We start from the raw sequence: 18,853 nt of genomic DNA, 5'->3' as shown, positions 1-18,853 counted from the left end.
AGCGTGACCTCGGCTCATGTAACCTCTGTCTCCTGCATTCAAGTGATTTTCCTGCCGCAGCCTCCCAAGTAGCTGAGATTACAGGTGCATGTCTGGCTAATTTTTGTATTTTTAGCAGAGACTGGGTTTCACCACGTTGGCCAGGCTGGTCTCAAACTCCTGATCTGAGGTGATCCACCTGCCTCGGCCTCCCAAAGTGCTGGGATTACAGGTGTGAGCCACTACATCCAGCCATATTTGCTTGTTTGTTTTTGAAATGGAGTCTTGCTCTTATTGCCCAGGCTGGAGTGCAGTGACTTGATCTTGGCTAACTGCAACCTCTGCCTCCCGGGTTCAAGTGATTCTCCTGCCTCAGCCTCCCAAAAAGCTGAGATTACAGGTGCCTGCCACCACACCCAGCTAGTTTTTGTATTTTTAGTAAAGACGGTGTTTCATCATGTTGGTCAGGCTGGTCTCAAACTCCTGACCTCTGGTGATCCACCCATCTTGGCCTCCCAAAGGGCTGGGATGATGGGCATGAGCCCCTGCACCTGGCCACATTTTTTTTTTTTTTTTTTTTTTTTTTTGGTATAGACAAAGTCTCACTATGTTGCTCAGGCTGGTCTCAAATTCCTGGGCTCCTGATCCTCCTGCCTTGGCCTCCATAGCGCTGGAATTACAGGTGTAAGCCGCCATGACCGGCCAAGGTGGCTATTAATAGTGTGGCCTTGGGGGGTCACCAAGTCAAGGTCCTCGTCCATGTTAGGTTGTTCGGGCAGCTCGCCTAACCTCTCTGCCTCAGTTTCCTCACTTGGAAAATGGGAGCATTGAGGGCTGCGGACCTCACGGGGCTGTTCTGCAGATTACATGAAGCAAAGGCTGTCCAGTGTCAACGCTGGCCTTCCTCACCATCCCCATCAACAGTGGCCTTAAGCCGGCCAGGAGGAAGGGCTGGAGGAGGGAGCTTTTGCAATTCACCCCATGTGCTCCAGGCTGTCTGCTTCTGGGCGTAATGAACAAGAGCTCTAGATAGAAGACAGCAACCAAACAGCCACTTCCTTCCTCACCGGTCCTGTGAGCTGTGGTTGCCGGGAGGACAGCGAAGCTGCTGGAGCTGCTGCTGGAGCCAGCTCTCAGCTCCTAGACCCTGCCCTGGTGCCTGGGGGTGGCCCTGGAGTCTTGCCCTCAGCTCACTGGGGCTGTAGGACCACATTCTGGGTCCCTGCACTGTGCAAACAATATTCTCACCTCCAGGCCGGGCCTGTAATCCCAGCACTGTGGGAGGCTGAGGCAGGCGGATCACGAGGCCAGGAGTTTGACACCAGCCTGGCTAAGATGGTGGAACCCCGTCACTACTAAAAATACAAAAATTAGTTGGTTGCGGTGGCGGGTGCTTGTAATCCCAGTTACTCTGGAGGCTGAGGCAGGAGAATCGCTTGAACCCGGGAAGCGGAGGTTGCAGTGAGCTGAGATCCTGTCACTGCCCTCCAGCCTGGGCAACAGAGCAAGAATCCATCTCAAAAAAAAAAAAAAAAAAAAAATTCTCACCTCCAAAGGCTTCTGGGCTTGCCCCGTCCCTTGGGAGAATGGTGCAGAGGCGGGTGCTGGACTCTGCTTTTTTTTTTGCCTATCCAGAGGCCACCATCCAATATGTGGGGACTCTCGTCTTTCTGGAGCTGGGCTCTGTCTCATCGCTAGAGATTGCTGAGAGTCGGTGGCTACCGCCTCAAACATCTACACACAGAAGCTGCAGCTGGGGCATCCTGGTCTCGCCCCTCCTGCTTTGTGGGGAAGATCCTTTGGGATGGGGTTCCCAGCCCCCAAGACAGAAACCTGCCTGTCTCCAATTCATTGCTACATTCACTTCTTTACATCCAATCAATGACAGGCATTTTTTCTTACCCCCCCGAGACAGGGTCTCGCTGTATTGCCCAGGCTGGAACGTAGTGGTGCGATTTTGGCACACTGCAACCTCTGCTTCCTGGGTTCAAGCGATTCTGCTGCCTCAGCCTCCTGAGTAGCTGGGACTACAGGTGTATGTCACAACACCCGGCTAATTTTTGTATTTTTAGTAGAGATGGGGTTTTACCATGTTTGCCAGGCTGGTCTCAAACTCATGACCTCAGGTAATTCACCTGCCTCGGCCTCCCAAAGTGCTGGGATTATAGGCATGAATCACTGTGCCCATGCCCAATTAGAGGTCTTACTGATTCTTCCTCCTAAATTCCTTTTAAGTCTCAGCCTTTCCTTATGGCCACTGATTCTGGACCAAGCAGCCACATCACTGGTCTCCCTGCTTTGTGACTGTATATCTTATTTATTTGCTTAGAGACAGAGTCTGGCTCCGTTGTTCAGGCTGGAGTGCAGTCGTGCCATCACAGCTCACTGCAGCTTGGAATTGTTGGGCTCAAGCGATCCTCCTACCTCAGTTTCCCAAGTAGCTGGGACTATAGGTCCATGCTACCACGTCTGGCTGATTTTTAAATGCTTTATAGAGATAGGATCTTGCTATGTCTTTCAGGCTGATTTTGAACTCCTGTTCTCAAGTGATCCTCCTGTCTCCATCTTCCAAACTGCTGGAATTGCAGGCATGAGCCATTCATTGTTCCTGACTCTGTGACTATACCCCAGAAACAACTGCTATTATCCTCACATCACCACCATCACCACCAAAGGCAACCAGCGGCTGTCTCCTCTCTCCCCTACCCTCCTCAAAGTCAAACAGAAACTGCTAATTACCTAATGGCACCATGACTAGCCAATATCAGAGAGACCATGACCAGTTCCACCATCAGCCTTCTTACAATCATCCACGATCAACACCGCCACCACAAACCCATGATACCCAACCACCATCAATAATACTAGTCATCAGCCAGGTGCAGTGGCTCATACCTGTAATCCTAGCACTTTGGGAGGCCAAGGCAGGTGGATCACTTGAGCTTAGGAGCTGAGACCAGCCAGGCCAACGTCTCTCCTAAAAGCACAAAAATTAGCTGGGCGTGGTGGCAGGTGCTTGTAATCCCAGCTACTCAGGAGGCTGAGGCACGAGAATTGTTTGAATCCAGTGAGCCAAGATCGCACCATTGCACTCCAGCCTGGGTAACAGAGCAAAACTCCACCTCAAAAACAAAACAAACAAAACAAAGAAACAATACTGTCATCAACAACCACACATAACCAACTACCATTAGCAACCCCAGAAAGCAGCAATCATCAATCCTTTTTTTCTTTTTTTTTCTAAAAAAAAGATGGGGTTTCACCATGTCGATCAGGCTGGTCTTGAACTCCCAACCTCAGGTGATCCGCCCGCCTTGGCTTCCAAAGTGCTTGGATTACAGGCATGAGCCACTGCGCCCGGCCAGCAATCATCAATCCTAACCTGTTCAAACCCAACGTTGAACAAGCACCGCCATTGCTGATCATCATCTTACCAGAAACCAACAATAAATAAACGCTTCTACCAATATCCCAGTCTCCAAATAACAGCAACCACCGACGGCCATCATTCCACCAGTCACCAAGCATCTCTAACATTTCCAGCTGAAAACAATCCACCACCAATGAACATTCAACACCAACCACCACCACCGGCCCACCCTCAAGAGCCAGGCGGTAAGAAACAGCCACAAACACCAGCACGACTGATGACACAACAACCCAACCATGACCTCTCACAGCAATTGGGGCTCACTCCTTCCCAGTTACCAGGATCGTCACCTCCATCCATTCCCATTGCTAAATCCAGAAATGAATGGTCATTCCAGCTAATGGCAGCCACTGTGGATCAACTGTCTGTAAAGCAATGGTCCCCAACATTTTTGGCACTAAAGACTGGTTTAATGGAAGACAATTTTTCCATGAATAGTGGAGGGGAGCATTAGATTTTTTTTTCTTTTCTTTCCTTCTTTTTTTTTGAGATGGAGTCTCACACTGTTGCCCAGGCTGGAGTGCAATGGCGCGATCTCGGCTCACTGCAATCTCCACCTCCCAGGTTCAAGGAATTCTCCTTCCTCAGCCTCCCAAGTAGCTAGGACTACAGGTGCCTGCCACCACACCTGGCTAATTGTTTTGTATGTTTAGTAAAGATAGGGTTTTGCCATGTTGGCCAGGCTGGTCTTGAACTCCTGATCTCAGGTGATCCACCTGCCTTGGCCTCCCAAAATGCTGGGATTACAGGCATGAGCCACAGTGCCTGGCCTAGATTTTCTTTTCTTTCTGCTTTTCTTTTTTTTTGAGATGGAGTCTCGCTCTGTGGCCCATGCTGGAGCGTAGTGGAGCAATCTCAGCTCACTGCAACCTCCGCCTCCTGGTTTCAAGCGATTCTCCTCTCTCAGCCTCCTGGGTAGCTGGGGTTATAGGCACACACCACCATGACTGGCTGACTTTTGTATTTTTAGTAGAGATGGGGTTTTGCCACGTTGGCCAGGCTGGTCTCCAACTTCTGACCTCAGGTGATCCACCAGCCTTGGCCTCCCAAAGTGCTGGGATTACAGGTGTGAGCCACTGTGCCTGGCTAAGGGCATTAGACTTTCATAAGGAGCACGCAGCCTGGATCCCTCATGTGCACAGTTCACAATAGGATTTGCGATCCGCGATCCTATGAGAATCTGAGAGGAGGTGGAGCTCAGGCTTGCTCACTCTCTGCTCATCTCCTGCTCTGTGGCCCGATTCCTAAAAGACCATGGACCGATACCAGTCCAGGACCCCGGGGTTGGAGACTCCTGCTGTAAAGGACTTTACAAATATTGTTCCATTGTATCCTCCAGCGATCTTCCTGGCATTCACCACTCGTCCACTTTTTCTCTCCTGTCATCCTCTGCGATACGGTTGGCCCCTCCCAGACCTTGTCTGCCAAGCGGACTGTTGACTAAGCATTTCACAGGGCTTCCTTGGGGAGGGGTTGCTTTTCTTTCAAGTAGCAAATCACTTCCTGTGTTCTTTTGATCAAAGCCCTGCCCATTCGAGCACCTGAGTGCCTCCCTGGCTCGCTTCTCATGTTGGAAGAATTCCCGTCCCAATCTCCGAGCTCCAGCTGATGGTTTGGGTGTGAATTCTGGGATGCCCAATTTCTCATCGGCTTTCTTTCTCTCTCTCTCTCTCTCTCTCTCTCTCTCTCTCTCTCTCTCTCTCTCTCCCCCCCTCCCTCTCCTTTCTTTCTTTCTTTTTTCTGAGATGGAACCTGCTCTGTCACTCAGGTTGGAGTGTAGGGGTGCGATCTCAGCTCACTGCACCCTTCGCCTCCTGGGTTCAAGCTATTCTCTGGCCTCAGCCTCCCAAGTAGCTGGGATTACAGGAGTGTGCCACCATGCCCGACTAATTTGTTTTGTATGTTTTAGTAGAGATGGGGTTTCACCATGTTGGCCAGGCTGGTCTCTAACTCCTGACCTCAAGTGATCCACCCACCTCAGCCTCCTAAAGTGTTGGGATTACAGGTGTGAGCCCCTGTGCCCAGCCCTCACTGGCTTTCCGAAAGGTGGAGATGTTGTCTCTCAGACGAACCCAACCTCTGCCTCTGGCCCTATATCCCTGACTCCACCCTGGTAAGCTGTACCTGCCAAGAATCCTGCAATGGTTGCTGTCCCAGCCACACGCTCTCATCCTCACTGAGAGAATGACAAGAAATGAAAGCTGAAGTGGTCTGCACAGCAGAGAGCTGTGGGGTGGGGTTTGTAGCCAGCCCTGGCCACCTCTTGCTTTGTGTCTTACGGTGCTGTGACGCTGCTAGATAGAGACTGATTATCACAACAGTCTTCTCACTCTTACCACCATCAACAGACCTCAAACTGGACAGGCAGCAGCATCTCTGGCTGCCATCCTTGTCTTGGGATAAGGGATGGTCACCAAGGGTAGTATGGACGTATTCAGCCTCTCCTGCCTTTGCTGCAGCTAGACCACCCATCACCTGCACAGCGAGGACGTCACTCCACTCCACCACCCATTAGACACAGCTTCCCATCTCAGTCGAGGACTCTGTGGCAGAACCCACAGCCCCTGAGGATGTTCCCACTGAAAGACCCCTGAAGAACAACTTCCCCATCTAGACGGACTTCCAAATATGACATCTGTGGGAACCGAGGCCACGAGTGGGGAAGTGACTGGCCCAAGACTAGGCAGGGAGACCAGGTACCGAGCTGGGCTGGGAAAGGAGTCCCTTAATTTGCAAGCAAAGGAGGAAAGGTCCTCGTCCCTGCAGACTCTGTGATTCTCCCTGGGCCACCATCTGTCTTCCAGCTCCTGCTCTGTTCCTTGGATCTCTGCCTAGCACCCTGGCATCCCTACCACCTTCAGATGGGAGCTTGCTTCCTGGTAGGGGATGCCGGGGCCACCTGAGCCACACTGAGAGACCTTCCCCCACAAAGGTCCACCATGCCCCTCCCCTCACCCCAATTTCTGATGGTCATTTTCAGGACACCTGTACCTGGCTGGTGCCCCTCATCTTGGGCACTTTCAGAGCCCACCCTTGAAGGACTTACCATGGTGAGGGCGGGTGTCTGGGCTCCTGGAGGCACCTGAATGGGTCGTAATGGAGGTGCAGGTTCAAGGGGCTCTTGGGGGCGACTTGGGCATGGCCCTGCTTCTGCCCCTTCACTGGACTCCCGGCTTCAGTTCCTCTTACACCAACCCCTTCTCACTTCCTTTGGCGGGAGGGGCTGAGGCCACCGGGGAGGGAAGCTGGGTGTGGAGGGGGCGGGGAACTGACTCTGCGGGGCTCTGAGCCTGAAGGGAGGGGTCAGAGCTTGATGGCAGCCACCGCTGGACCTCAGAGGCCCCTTCCCCAACTCCTCAGGGACAGGGCTGCAGCAGGAACACTCAGGTCAGCTGGCTGAAAGACTGACCACCTCTTTTCTGGGCAATTCAGGAAGCATTTGGGCTTTCCAAGTCTCTTTTTATTTTATTATTTATTTATTTTTTGAGATAGAGTCTCACTCTGTTGCCCAGGCTGGAGTGTAGTGGCGCGATCTTGGCTCACTGCAACCTCTGCTTCCAGGTTCAAGCAATTCTCCTGCCTCACTCAGCCTGCCAAGTAACTGGGACTACAGGCGCATGCCACCATGACGGACTAACTTTTGTATTTTTATTTATTTTATTTGTTTATTTATTTATTTATTTAAAGATGGGGTTTCTCCATGATGGCCATGCTGGTCTTGAACTCCTGACCTCAGGTGATCCACCCACCTTGGCCTCCCAAAGTGCTAAGATTACAGGTGTGAGCCACTGCGCCTAGCCTAATTTTTGTATTTTTAGTAGAAATGGGGTTTCACAATATTGGCCAGGCTTGTCTTGAACTCCTGACTTCATGATCTGCCCCACTTGGCCTCCCAAGGTGCTGGGATTACAGGTATGAGCCACTGTGCCTGGCCGCATGTCTCTTAAAACCAAGGATGGGGCCCATGAGCCACCTCTCCTGGAGAGGTGGCTCAACACCTGTAATGCCAGCACTTTGGGAGGGCAAGGTTGGATGATTGCTTGAGTCCAGGAGTTCGAGACCAGCCTGGGCAATATAGCAAGACCCCATCTCCCAGAGTGTTGGGATTACAGGCATGAGCCACCGTGTCCAGCCAATTTTTTTCTTTTTTGAGATAGAGTCTTGCTCTCTTAACCAGGCTAGAGTGCAGTGGCACAATCTTGGCACACTACAACCCCCACCTCCCGGGTTCAAGTGATTCCCCTGCCTCAGCCTCCTGAGTAGCTGGGATTACAGGCATCCGCCGCCATGCCCGGCTAATTTTTGTGTTTTTAGTATAGACCAAGTTTTGCCATGTTGGCCAGGCTGATCTTGAACTCCTGACTTCAGGTGATCCTACCCACTCGGCCTCCCAAAGTGCTGGGATTACAGGCATGAGCCACCACGCCTGGCCCAACTTCCCTCTTTAGATGACCCTCAGAAGCCACACGTGTCTGTGTGCAGGAGTGGAGGGTACCAGGAAGCAGGCACATCTGACTTCGGATGTCACATCTGGATTTAACAAACTCCAGCTTCCTGGATGACTTAGTCACCCCCTTTTCTCATTGTAAAATGGGAACGCGGGTCCCCCCAGCAGAGCCTGGCCCATGTAGGATCCATTATGTGTTAGCCCATGAGCTGGTCTTTGGGACACCAGCCAACCACCTGAGGCTCCTCTTGACATTTGAGGAGATGGCAGTTCTTTTTTTTTTTTTTTGAGACGGAGTTTCACTCTTGTTGCCCAGGCTGGAGTGCAATGGCATGATCTCGGCTCACAGCAACCTCCACCTCCCAGGTTCAAGCGATTCTCCTGCCTCAGCCTCCCAAGTAGCTGGGATTAAAGTTTTGTATTTTTTGTACAGATAAGGTTTCTCCATGTTGGCCAGGCTGGTCTCGAACTCCCAACCTCAGGTGATCTGCCGACCTCGGCCTCCCAAAGTGCAGGGATTACAGGTGTGAGCCACCCTGCCCAGCTGGAAATGTCAGTTCGAAGAGGTTACTTCCCCACACCACCCATCGAGGGGGTGACTGAAGCAGGACCCGACCCTGGGAGACCCTGGCAGGAACCCAGGTTCAGATCCATCTTTGGTCCAGGGCGATAAACCCGCATCCCCCTTAAAGACGTCAAGATGCAGCGCCCCTAGTGGTCACAGCTGGGAAGAAGCCTATCTCTCTTGGAATCTGCTGAGTGAGTTTGCTGAATGGACAGACTTGGTGCATGCAATTCGCAGCAATGTCTCCAGGCACTCAGAGTGAATATGAATGGGTAGGAGAACCTCACTTTGTTGGAGGCATCGGGGAGGCTTCTAGGAAGAGGAAATGTTTGTGCTGACACCAATGAGAAAGCTGGAGTTAAAACAGGTAAAGAGTGGCAGGAGGGTGCACCTGGCTGGGCTAATAGCTCAAGCAAAGGCCCAGAGATGGGAAGACTGTAGAGCAATTGAAGAATTTCAGGGAGGCTGGCGTGGCTAAAGCTTGCGGAGTGACGGGGAGTGTGATGACCAGGGTGACTTTAACAGAGCCTCCGTGGCCGGGTACCGTGTCTTACGCCTGTAATTCCAGCACTTCGGGAGGCCGAAGAGGGTGGATCATGAGGTCAGATTGAGACCATCCTGGCCAACATGGTGAAACCCAGTCTCTACTAAAATACAAAAAAGCCAGGTGTGGTGGTGTCCATCTGTAATCCCAGCTACTTGGGAGGCTGAGGCAGGGGAATCGCTTGAACCCAGGAGGCGGTTGCAGTGAGCCAAGATCGTGCCACTGCACTCCAGTCTGGTGACAGACTGTGACTCTGTCGCAAAAAAAAAAAAAAAAAAAAAAAAGCCTCTGTGAGGGCCAGCATGGTGGGTGACACCTGTAATCCCAGCACTTTGTGAGGCTGAGGCAGGAGGATGCCTTGAGCCTAGGAGTTGGGAGACAAGCCTGGACGACATGATGAAACCGTGTATCTATAAACAATACAAACATTAGCCAGGTGTGGTGGTGCCTGCCTGTAGTCCCAGCTATTCAGGAGGCGGAGGTGGGAGGATGGCTTGATCTCAGGAGGTCAAGGCTGCAGTGAGCTATGATAGGCATAGCTGGACGACAGGGACCTTGTCTCAAAAAAAAAAAAAAAATCCCTTTTTGGCTTCTGGGTAGACCTGGGAGTGGGGTGGGTTGTCCCTTCCAGACCTGGGTGGAGGCTGCTGGATGCATTGACACACACACACCGCAACTCGCAGAAATCTACACAAGACAGAACTTTATTGATGTAGAGCTTCCTGGCAGGAGTGTGTGGGCCCCAGGACAGGGTCTGTAGCACCATGAGGGGGTAGCCTGGATGTCGGGGTGCCCCTGGGGCAGGCAGGGCAGAGGTTAGGGGTGGACCCTCCGCTGGTCAGGTGAGGGGGAGGGTGTCAGGGAGGTGGTGCTACCCCCGTCTCCCATAGCAGACACAGACTCCCCCCCACCTCGGAGTGGAGGGGTAGGGCAGTGCTGGCGGGCAGGGCACCGGCAGACCCCCTCCCCACCCTTACTCTTCACAGTACATATTCCGATCAAAGGAGGCGGGGAGTGTTGGGGACTCCCTAAGGGAGGGTGCAAAGGGTGCTGGGGTGAACAGCTCTCCCCTCCCCAGACCCACCCTGGAGGGGGTCTCACTATGTGAACCGGAAGGGGGAGATGCTGAAGAGGGGCCCTGGGGGGCAGCCAGCCCCTCTCCATCCCCCAGCCAGGGGCCCTGCAGGGGTTCCCAATAAATAACTTCTGGTTCTATCTCACCCTTCCCTCCCAGCTCCCGCCCCACTGGGGGTCCCTCTGGCCCGCCCCGCTGCTGCAAGGTTAGCGGCGGGGACCCCCCCAAGCTTTGGCTCTGGGTGCCGCGCGCCCCCTAGTGGCCCTGGCAGGTTTTGCAGCACATCTGGCGGAAGTAGGCCCGGCTGCAGAACTGAAATTTGAGCACCAGGGGGCAGTAGGCGACCTTGTTCACATCCTTGCACTCTGTGGGGCGAGAGAAGGGAGGAAAATCAGGTCTCGGCTGCCCTCCCGGCGGGGCTGCACACAGGACATGCAGCGCCTCGTGGGTAGTGACTTTGCCTTTCTGTGTCTTAGATTCTTTTTAAATTTACTTTTTTTTTGGTTACAAATAGTATCTTGCTATGTTGCCCAGGCTGATCTTGAACTCTTGAGCTCAAGTAATCCTCCGACCTCAGCCTCCTGAGTAGCTGGGACTACAGTTGTGAGCCACCACGCCTGGCTTCTGTGCCTCAGTTCCTCAACTATCAAAGGTGGCACCCATAGCACCCATGTCACTAGGCTGTTTTGAGGATTTAAGAGAGAGTGTGCGAGGTTGGGGGCCAAATCAGACACATTAGTAATGAAGAAAGGGCTGAGTACAGCGTCTCACATCTGTAATCCCAGCACTTTGGGAGGCCAAGGTAGGAGGACTGCTTGAGCCCAGGAGTTCGAGGCCATCCTGGGCAACATAGTGAGACCCCTGCATCTACAAAAACTAATTAAAAGAAAAAATTAGGCTGGGCGTGGTGGCTCATGTCTATAATCCCAGCACTTTGGGAGGTCAAGGCAGGTGGATCACTTCAGGTCAGGAGTTCGAGACCAGCCTGGCCAACGTGGTAAAACCCCATCTCTACTAAAAATACAAAAATTAGCTGGTCATGTAATCCCAGCTACTTGGGAGGCTGAGGCAGGAGAATCTCCCAGTGAGCCGAGATCTCACCACTGCACTCCAGCCTGGGAGACAAAGTGAGATTCTGTCTCCAAAAAAAAAAAAAAAAAAAAAAAAAAGAAAAGAAAAGAAAGAAAAAAAGTTAGCGGGGCATTGTGGCATGTGCCTGTGGTGAAGCAGAGGCCGCAGTGAGCTATGATGGTGCCACTACACTCTAGCCTGGGTGACAGAGTGAGATCCTGTCTCACAAACAAACACACACCACTCAATAAAATAAAAGGAGAAAAATATTCCCTTTCCTTTCCAATGTTCCTCTTCATAGGGCCCAGGAAAAAAATGTCCATTTGGGGCTGTAATCCTCACTCGTTTTCCTTTTTAATAAGCTGAAGATCTTGAGCCCCAGCTAAGTGAGTCAGTCAGGGTATTTTCAGGGCATTGACGTATTTTGTGATCATGATGTCTGTTCATAACTCTGGATGGATATGGGTTTCCACTTAGCAGCCAGTGATTTATGGCAGGACCTGGGGCAAATTTAGAGCTACAGATGGATTTTTTCTTTTTTTGTCACCCAGGCTGGAGTGCAGTGGTACCCATCTTGGCTCACTGCAACCTCTGCCTCTTGGGTTCAAGGGATTCTCCTGCCTCAGCCTCCCGAGTAGCTGGGATTATAGATGCCCACAACCACACCTGGCTATTTTTTGTATTTTCAGTAGAGATGGAGTTTTGCCATGTTGGCCCGGCTGGTCTTGAACTCCTGACCTCAGGTGATCTGCCCGCCTTGGCCTCCCAAAGTGTTGGGATAACAGGTGTGAACCACCATGTCCAGCCTAATTTTATTTTTTGTAGCTATGGGTATCTTACTATGTTGCCCAGACTGGTCTTCAACTCCTGGGCTCAGGCAATCTTTGCAGTTCACCCTCCCAAAGTGCTGGAATTAAAGGCGTGAGTCACCTTGCCCACTGGCCCTTGGGGGATCATTTTATTATATCTCCCTTCTGGAGTACCCCTCAAGTGAATATATCATTTACATCCCTTGACAGATAAAGAAACAAAAAACACAGGTAGAGGATGAACCCAGGTAGTTTGGTTGCAGTCCCGAGTAAGCAATTAATTGTCTATCAAAAATAAATTTATGGGCCCGGTGTGGTAGATCACACCTGTAATCCCAGCACTTTGGGAGGCCTGGTCAGGCGTTTGAGACCAGCCTGGCCAATATGGAAAAACCTTGTCTCTACTAAAAATACAAAAATGAGCTCGTCATGGTGGCATTCGCCTGTCATTCCAGCTACTCGGGAGGCTGAGTTTGGAGACTCACTTGTACCCAGGAGATGGAGGTTGCAGTGAGCTGAGATTGCACCACTGCACTCCAGCCTAAGTGATACAGCAAGACTGTCTCAAAAAAAGAAAAAAAATATTACGGCCAGGTGCAGTGGCTCATGCCTGTAATCCTAGCACTTTGGGAGGCCGAGGCAGGTGTATTGCTTGAGGCCAGGAGTTCGAGGCCAGCCTGAGCAACATGGTGAAACCTCATCTCCATAAAAAAATACAAAAATTAACCAGGCACACTGCTCTTGCCTGTAGTTCTTGGGGGGACCTAGGGGACTGACGGGAGATAGCTTGAGCCTGGGAGGTGAAGGTTGCAGTGAGCTGAGATCGTGCTACTGCACTCCAAACTGGGTAACAAAGTGAGTCCAGCCTCAAAAATTAATTAATTAATTAATTAATTAATCTAGACAGAAAAGAAATGTGTATGCTTAAATCAGTGGAGGTGATCAATTTTGTCCCTCAGGGGACATCAGGCAATGTCCAGAGACATTTTTAGTTGTCATAACTTGGGAGAGGGCTGCTACTGGCACCCAGTGGGTAGAAACCAGAGATGCTATTAAACACCTTACAGGCTGGCATGGTGGCTCACGTCTGTCATCCCAGCACTTTGGGGGACTGAGGTGGGAGGATCGCTTGAGCCCAGAAGTTGGAGACCAGCCTGAATAACAGCAAGACCCTATCTCTCAAAAAAAAAAAAAAAAAAAAAAAAAAATTCCCACAATGCACTGGACAGCTCCCTATGACAATCATCTACCTCAAAATATCACTAGTGCTTGAGGCTGGGAAACTGATTTAAAGAAAACATATTCAGGAAATTGTGGTACAGCTGGAGAGGAATAGGTACACGTTATGAAAGTGATTGGGTGGTGGTTGCTCACAGTGGCTCATGCCTGTATCCTAGCACTTTGGGAGATCAAGGCAGGTGGATCACGAGGTCAGGAGTTCAAGACCAGCCTGGCCAATAAGGTGAAACCCTATCACTACTAAAAGAAAAAAAAAAAAAGGAATAAAAAATATATATATATATATTAGCCAGGCGTGGTAGGGGGCGCCAGTAATCCCAGCTACTCAGGAGACTGAAGCAGGAGAATTGCTGGGACCTGGAAGGCGGAGGTTGCAGTGAGCCGAGATTGCACCTGCACTCCAGCCTGGGTGACACAGCAAGACTCTGTCTTAAAAAAAAATAATGTGATTGGGGAAATGACACAAGTTTGGGTGCACAGAAGGGTCAGGTGCCTGAAACGTTCAGCATACAGTGGCAATTAATAAATGCTTGCAGGGAGGGGGTGGTGAAGGATGGCCTGTCAGAGACAGAGCAACGCATTTCAGAGGTTCCAGAAGTTCTAGAATGGTCAGGACCCCCAGTGCCCTCTGTGTCTGGCTCTGGCCAGGACCCTCCTGGCAGCGCCCTGTCTGGCCACTCACATACCTTCAGGGCCATCCCCGGGGGGCGGGCTGTCGCACTTGGCCTCACACTGCTGTGTGGTGGGCGGCCGCAAGGCCTCCGTACACTCGTGAGACGCCTGGCCTGTGTGGCTGGTGCAGCGCACTAAACGCTGTTGCTGCCCGACGCCGCACTGTGCCGAGCACTGCGAGGAGGTACCACTGAGCTGCCGCCCCGCAGCCCCTGCCCTGGCCCCCACCCCCCGGGTGCGCCCTCATACCTCACCCCAGTCGCCTGCCACCCAGCGGGCCGGGGGGCAGCGGCGCAAGTTGCAGCGCATGGTGGCCGGCGGCTTGGCGGCAGGCGGGCAGTGTGCGGGAGGCAGCGTGGAGCGGTGGTCCGCGCTCTTACAGAGGACCACTCGGTGGCGGAGGCCTGGGCCGCAGCTGGGGGTGCACTGCAGTTGGAAGGGCGCATTTCGTGCTAAGGGGTGGGCGGGGTACTCACCCAGTGAGAAGTGAAGAGGGGACCGCTAACCTGGAGACCGCGCAGAGGCGCCTCCGTGCGCACCCCACGTGGGCATTGCAGTCCCCGCCCCTCTCGGCACAGGAAGTGGTCGTGACGGAAGGGGACGGCTGACCTCAGACCAGTCGAGGGCCGCCCACTCCGGAGGGCAAGTGGGGCCGTGGCAGGCCTCCAGCACAGGTGGGCGCGGCTGCGGGCACGCGCTGTCGTCCAGTGCCTTCTCCTCTGCGGCCGAGACGCGGCGCTGGCACACAACCGAGCGGCTGCGCACGCCCGCATCGCAACTGCGGCTGCAGCGCGACCAGTTCCCTAGAACCCAGCTGTAGGAGATGCAGGGGTCTGAGCAAGTATGCAGGGTGGTGGTGGTGGGGGTCCCAACAAGAGAGCTGGGGGCACGATAGCCCTCCTCCCACCCTTCCAACGACTCAGCCTTGTAGGGAAACTGGCACCAGGCACCTCCACATTTCACACTTGGGGCATCATTAGCCTGCACCCAGATTGGAGGCAGAGAGGTGCATTAGCCCAAGGACAAATACATCTTTGGACCTTGCACGTGACCAGTCAGCACCATCATTCCGACTCCTGGGCCATGCAACCTTGACCGCCACTTTGGGGGCACTAGTGAACTCCCCCATAGATCCTATAAACCATAACTGAAGCACTCGGCCCACTGTCACCCTGACCCTGCACTAACCTGCTCCCCAGCTCCCTGGAGCACTTGCTCTTTTTTTTGACAGAATCTTGCTCTGTCACCCAGGCTGGAGTGCAGTGGCGCGATCTCGGCTCACTGGAACCTCCACCTTCCGGGTTCAAGCGATTCACCCCCTTCAGCCTCCTGAGTAGCTGGGGTTACGGGTGCACACCACCACGCCGGGCTAATTTTTTTGCATTTTTAGTTGAGACGGATTTCACCGTGTTAGCCAGGATGGTTTTGATTTCCTGACCTCGTGATCCACCCGACTTGGCCTCCCAAAGTGCTGGGATTACAGGGGTGAGCCACTGCGCCCCGCCGGAGCATTCGCTCTTGACTCCAGGGAGCACTCTCCTCCCACCCTGAGCAACACTGCCCCCTGGCGGCACTCACTCTGGTGGGCAAGGCTCCGTGTTGCAGGCGCGCTGTCTCTTGGGCAGCTTGCTGTGGGCGCTGCAGTAGTGGGGGGCGACTGCCGAGCTGTCCAGCTGGTTGCGACACTCTACCGCCTGCACCTGGCTACCTGGGGGAGGGTGAGAGGCCTGCTCAGCCCCTCCAAGCCCAGAGAACCTCAGCCCTGGTATCCCGTGCTTGTCCCCACCCTCGGCCTCACCGCCTGCACACTGTGCTGAGCACTTGGTCCAGGGCGCATAGTGCCAGGAGTAGGGGGGCAGTGAGTCACGGGCGATGGGGGCATTGAAACGGTAGCGGAGGGCAGGCAGCTCGGTCCGGGCCAGCACCTGGAGGAAGGGGGTGGCAGCCAACGGATGGGTCGTGTGGAGTCTCTAATTCCATAGGATGCACCTTTCTCCCTTCTTCCACACCCCCCCCCCCCCCCCCCCGTTACCATAACGATGAGAGATGCATTGGTGGGTCCCAGGGCTTCCAGGCTCTGGACTTGGTCTGGCCCCTGTCGCAGCTGAAAGGTGGTCCCAGCCAGAGGCAGGCGATGGGGTTGGGGGGTCCCAGGCAGCCCCTCCAGCAGCAGGGACTCCTGGTCTCCCTTCAGGGCTGGGGGACAGTGCAGGGTCTAGAATTCTAGTCATGCTGAAGCCTCTCCCTCCCCAACTGGCTCCTAATCCTCATCCCCTTCCCATCGTCTGCTCACCCAAGTGACTGAGAGAGAGGTTCAGATCCTGGATGAAGATGTGGACAGAGCCTTTGGGAATCCAGACGACATCTTCGTACCCTGGACAGCAGAGCTCATATGTCACCCACCTGATGTGTCCCCAAAACCTGCCCACCTCCCGCCCCTGGCCCATGAGGATAACAGCTAACCATGACTGCGCTAAATGCACGTCTAACTGCATCTCTGCCCACCCTTGTGAACTTGATGTTTCGTTATCCCCATTTTAGGGACGACGAAACTGAGGCTCAGAGAAGCTAAGCAACTTGACCAGGTTTTATAGTTAGGAAATAGCTGGGTTGGAATTTTTTTTTCTTTTTTTTTGGAGACAGGATCTCTCTGTTGCCCAGGGTGGAGCACACTGGAGTGATCCTGGATCACTGTAGCCTCAGACTCCTAGGCTCAAGTGATCCTCCAGCCTCAGCCTCTCCAGTAGCTGGGATTACAGGTGTAAGCCACCACACCTGGCTAACTAAAAAAAACTTTTTGGCTGGGCATGCTGGCTCACGCCTGTAATCCCAGCACTTCGGGAGGCTGAGGGGGGCAGATCATGAGGTCAAGAGATCGAGACCATCCTGGCCAACATGGTGAAACCCTGTCTTTACTGAAAATACAAAAATTAGCCTGGTGTGGTGGCATGCACCTGTAGTCCCAGCTACTCGAGAGGCTGAGGCGGAAGAATTGCTTGAACTTGGGAGGTGGGGGTTGCAGTGAGCTGAGATTGTACCACTGTGCTCTAGCCTGGTGACAGAGCAAGACTCTGCCTCAAAAACAAATAAACAAAAAACCAAAAAACTGTTTTTTTTTTTAAATTTTATTTTGTTTGTTTGTTTTTGTAGAGTTGGGGTCTTTTTAAGTTGCCCAGGCTAGTCTCTAAACTCCCAGGCTCAAGTGATCCTCTTGCCTCAGCCTCCCTAAGTGCTGGGACTACAGGTGTGAACCACCGTGCCTGGCCTGGGCTGGGATTTGAAGCCCAATTCTGCTGCCACTCTATCCACTAATATAGTCGAATCTACCTTCCCATTCCCCCAGCAAGCATGGAGACTGGCCTGGGCAGAGGGGAAGAGGCACCACAGGGACTCCGATCTACGTAGACTGACAAGGCAGAGTTTTAGCAGACAGAGCTGGGTGTGCAGTGGACTCTGCCACTGACTACCTGGATGGTTCTGAGCTCTCGAAAACTCTACCCCTGTTCACCTGTGCCCCCAGGAATCCTGGTTTATCTGGCAGGACCCCCACAGTGTCTCCAGTGTGTTGGGTCCCATAGGCTCCACTTTCCCGATGACTAGGTGTTTTTTTTTTTAAGACAGGATCTCACTCTGTCACCCAGGCTGGAGTGCAGTGGTAGAATCATAGCTTACTGCAGCCTTGACCTCCTGGGCTCAAGGGATCCTCCTGCCTCTCAGCCTTCTGGGCAGCTGGAACTACAGGTGTGCACCACCACACCCACCTAATTAAAAGAATTTTGTAGAGTTCGGCCAGGTACGGTGGCTCACACCTGTCATCCCAGCACTTAGGGGGGCCTAGGCAGGCGGATCATTTGAAGTCAGGAGTTCCAGACCAGCCTAGCCAATTTGGTGAAACTCCGTCTCTACTAAAAAAAATACAAAAATTAGCCAGGCATGGTGGTGCACACCTGTAGTCCCAGCTACTTGGGAGGCTGAGGCAGGAGAATTTCTTGAACCCGGGAGGCAGAGGTTGCAGTGAGGCGAGATCAAGCCACTGCACTCCAGCCTGGGTGAGAGAGCAACACTCTGACTCAAAAAAAAATTTTGTTTTGGGAAGTTTGAGACCAGCCTGGGAAACATAGGGAGACCCCTGTGTTTCCCAGGCTGGTCTCAAACTTCTAGGCTCAAGGGATCCTCCAGCCTCTCAAAGCACTGGGATTACAGGCGTGAGCCACTGTGCTTGTCTTAGTTTTGATGCCAGCTGCCAGGCTCCTTATTATAAAACCCCAATGGGATCCTACTTGGGAATGAAACCCACACCTTGCAACCTACTCCTGCCTCACCTGGTCACACTCCCTCCCTCTGAGTGCCTAAAGCTTCCTCAGCCTTCCAGATATTTCCTGAGCCTCCTCCCCTCTTGCCCACTTCCTGGGCTCTCTCTCACTTGACCAAAGCCCAAGCTGGAGAAGATGCTTTCTACATTCTCTGAATATCCCCTCCTGCCTTTCCCTGCTAGCACAGAACATTCCCCCAGCTTCTCTGGCTCACAGAGGATGGAAAGTGACTCTCCCTTCCACCCAGACCTGGCATGAGCTCCTCCAGGAGACAGAGGAGAGAGATTCAGGCTCCCATCTCCTGAGACACTCTTTTTTTTAATTTGAGGTGGAATCTAGCTCTGTTGCCCAGGCTGTAATGCAATGGCATGATCTTGACTCACTGCAACCTCTGCCTCCCAGTTTCAAGCAATTCTCCTGCCTCAGCCTCCCGAGTAGCTGGGATTACAGGTGTGCGCCACCATGCCCAGCTAATTTTTTTGTATTTTTAGTAGAGATGGGATTTCACTGTGTTAGCCAGGATGGTCTTGATCTTCTAACCTTGTGATCTGCCCACCTCAGCCTCCCAAAGTGCTGGGATTACAGGCATAAACCACTACGCCCGGCAAGATACGAGATAGAGACTTGCTCTGTCGCCCAGGCTGGAGTGCGGTGGCATGATCTCGGCTCACTGCAACCTCCACATCCCAGGTTTAAGCCATTCTTGTGC

The 18,853-nt window shown here is 52.9% G+C and overlaps 2 protein-coding genes across 5 annotated transcripts in view; both read right to left on the bottom strand.

Moving 5' to 3' along the window:
• MYO1F (myosin IF) overlaps nucleotides 1-6,619 on the bottom strand; it is a 55,176-nt gene extending 48,557 nt beyond the window's left edge. Inside the window, exon 1 of one of the 2 annotated variants that reach the window (XM_032251923.1) lies at nucleotides 6,456-6,619. In XM_032251923.1, coding sequence (XP_032107814.1) covers nucleotides 6,456-6,458 — 3 coding nt within the window. In that variant the 5' untranslated portion in view covers nucleotides 6,459-6,619. The remainder of the gene's footprint in view (nucleotides 1-6,455) is intronic. The other variant, XM_032251922.1, reaches the window with a different exon arrangement.
• Nucleotides 6,620-9,642: 3,023 nt separating this feature from the next.
• The window catches only part of ADAMTS10 (ADAM metallopeptidase with thrombospondin type 1 motif 10), a 31,246-nt gene continuing 22,035 nt past the window's right edge, over nucleotides 9,643-18,853 (bottom strand). For 2 of the 3 annotated variants that reach the window (XM_032251919.1, XM_032251920.1), the window contains 8 exons: nucleotides 16,125-16,205; nucleotides 15,864-16,027; nucleotides 15,630-15,756; nucleotides 15,410-15,539; nucleotides 14,441-14,645; nucleotides 14,081-14,257; nucleotides 13,846-14,005; nucleotides 9,643-10,405 (listed from right to left, as the gene is read on the bottom strand). In XM_032251919.1, the coding sequence (XP_032107810.1) occupies nucleotides 10,296-10,405; nucleotides 13,846-14,005; nucleotides 14,081-14,257; nucleotides 14,441-14,645; nucleotides 15,410-15,539; nucleotides 15,630-15,756; nucleotides 15,864-16,027; nucleotides 16,125-16,205 (1,154 nt within the window). In that variant the 3' untranslated portion in view covers nucleotides 9,643-10,295. Of the gene's footprint in view, nucleotides 10,406-11,992; nucleotides 12,123-13,845; nucleotides 14,006-14,080; nucleotides 14,258-14,440; nucleotides 14,646-15,409; nucleotides 15,540-15,629; nucleotides 15,757-15,863; nucleotides 16,028-16,124; nucleotides 16,206-18,853 lie in introns of those variants that run through there. The other variant, XM_032251921.1, reaches the window with a different exon arrangement.

This window comes from Sapajus apella, unplaced genomic scaffold, assembly GCF_009761245.1.
Source record: "Sapajus apella isolate SASKATOON/1434 unplaced genomic scaffold, GSC_monkey_1.0 scaffold77, whole genome shotgun sequence".
NCBI lineage: Eukaryota > Metazoa > Chordata > Mammalia > Primates > Cebidae > Sapajus > Sapajus apella.
Note: the sequence above shows the minus strand (reverse complement) of the source record. Positions and strands in the feature narration are given on the sequence as shown.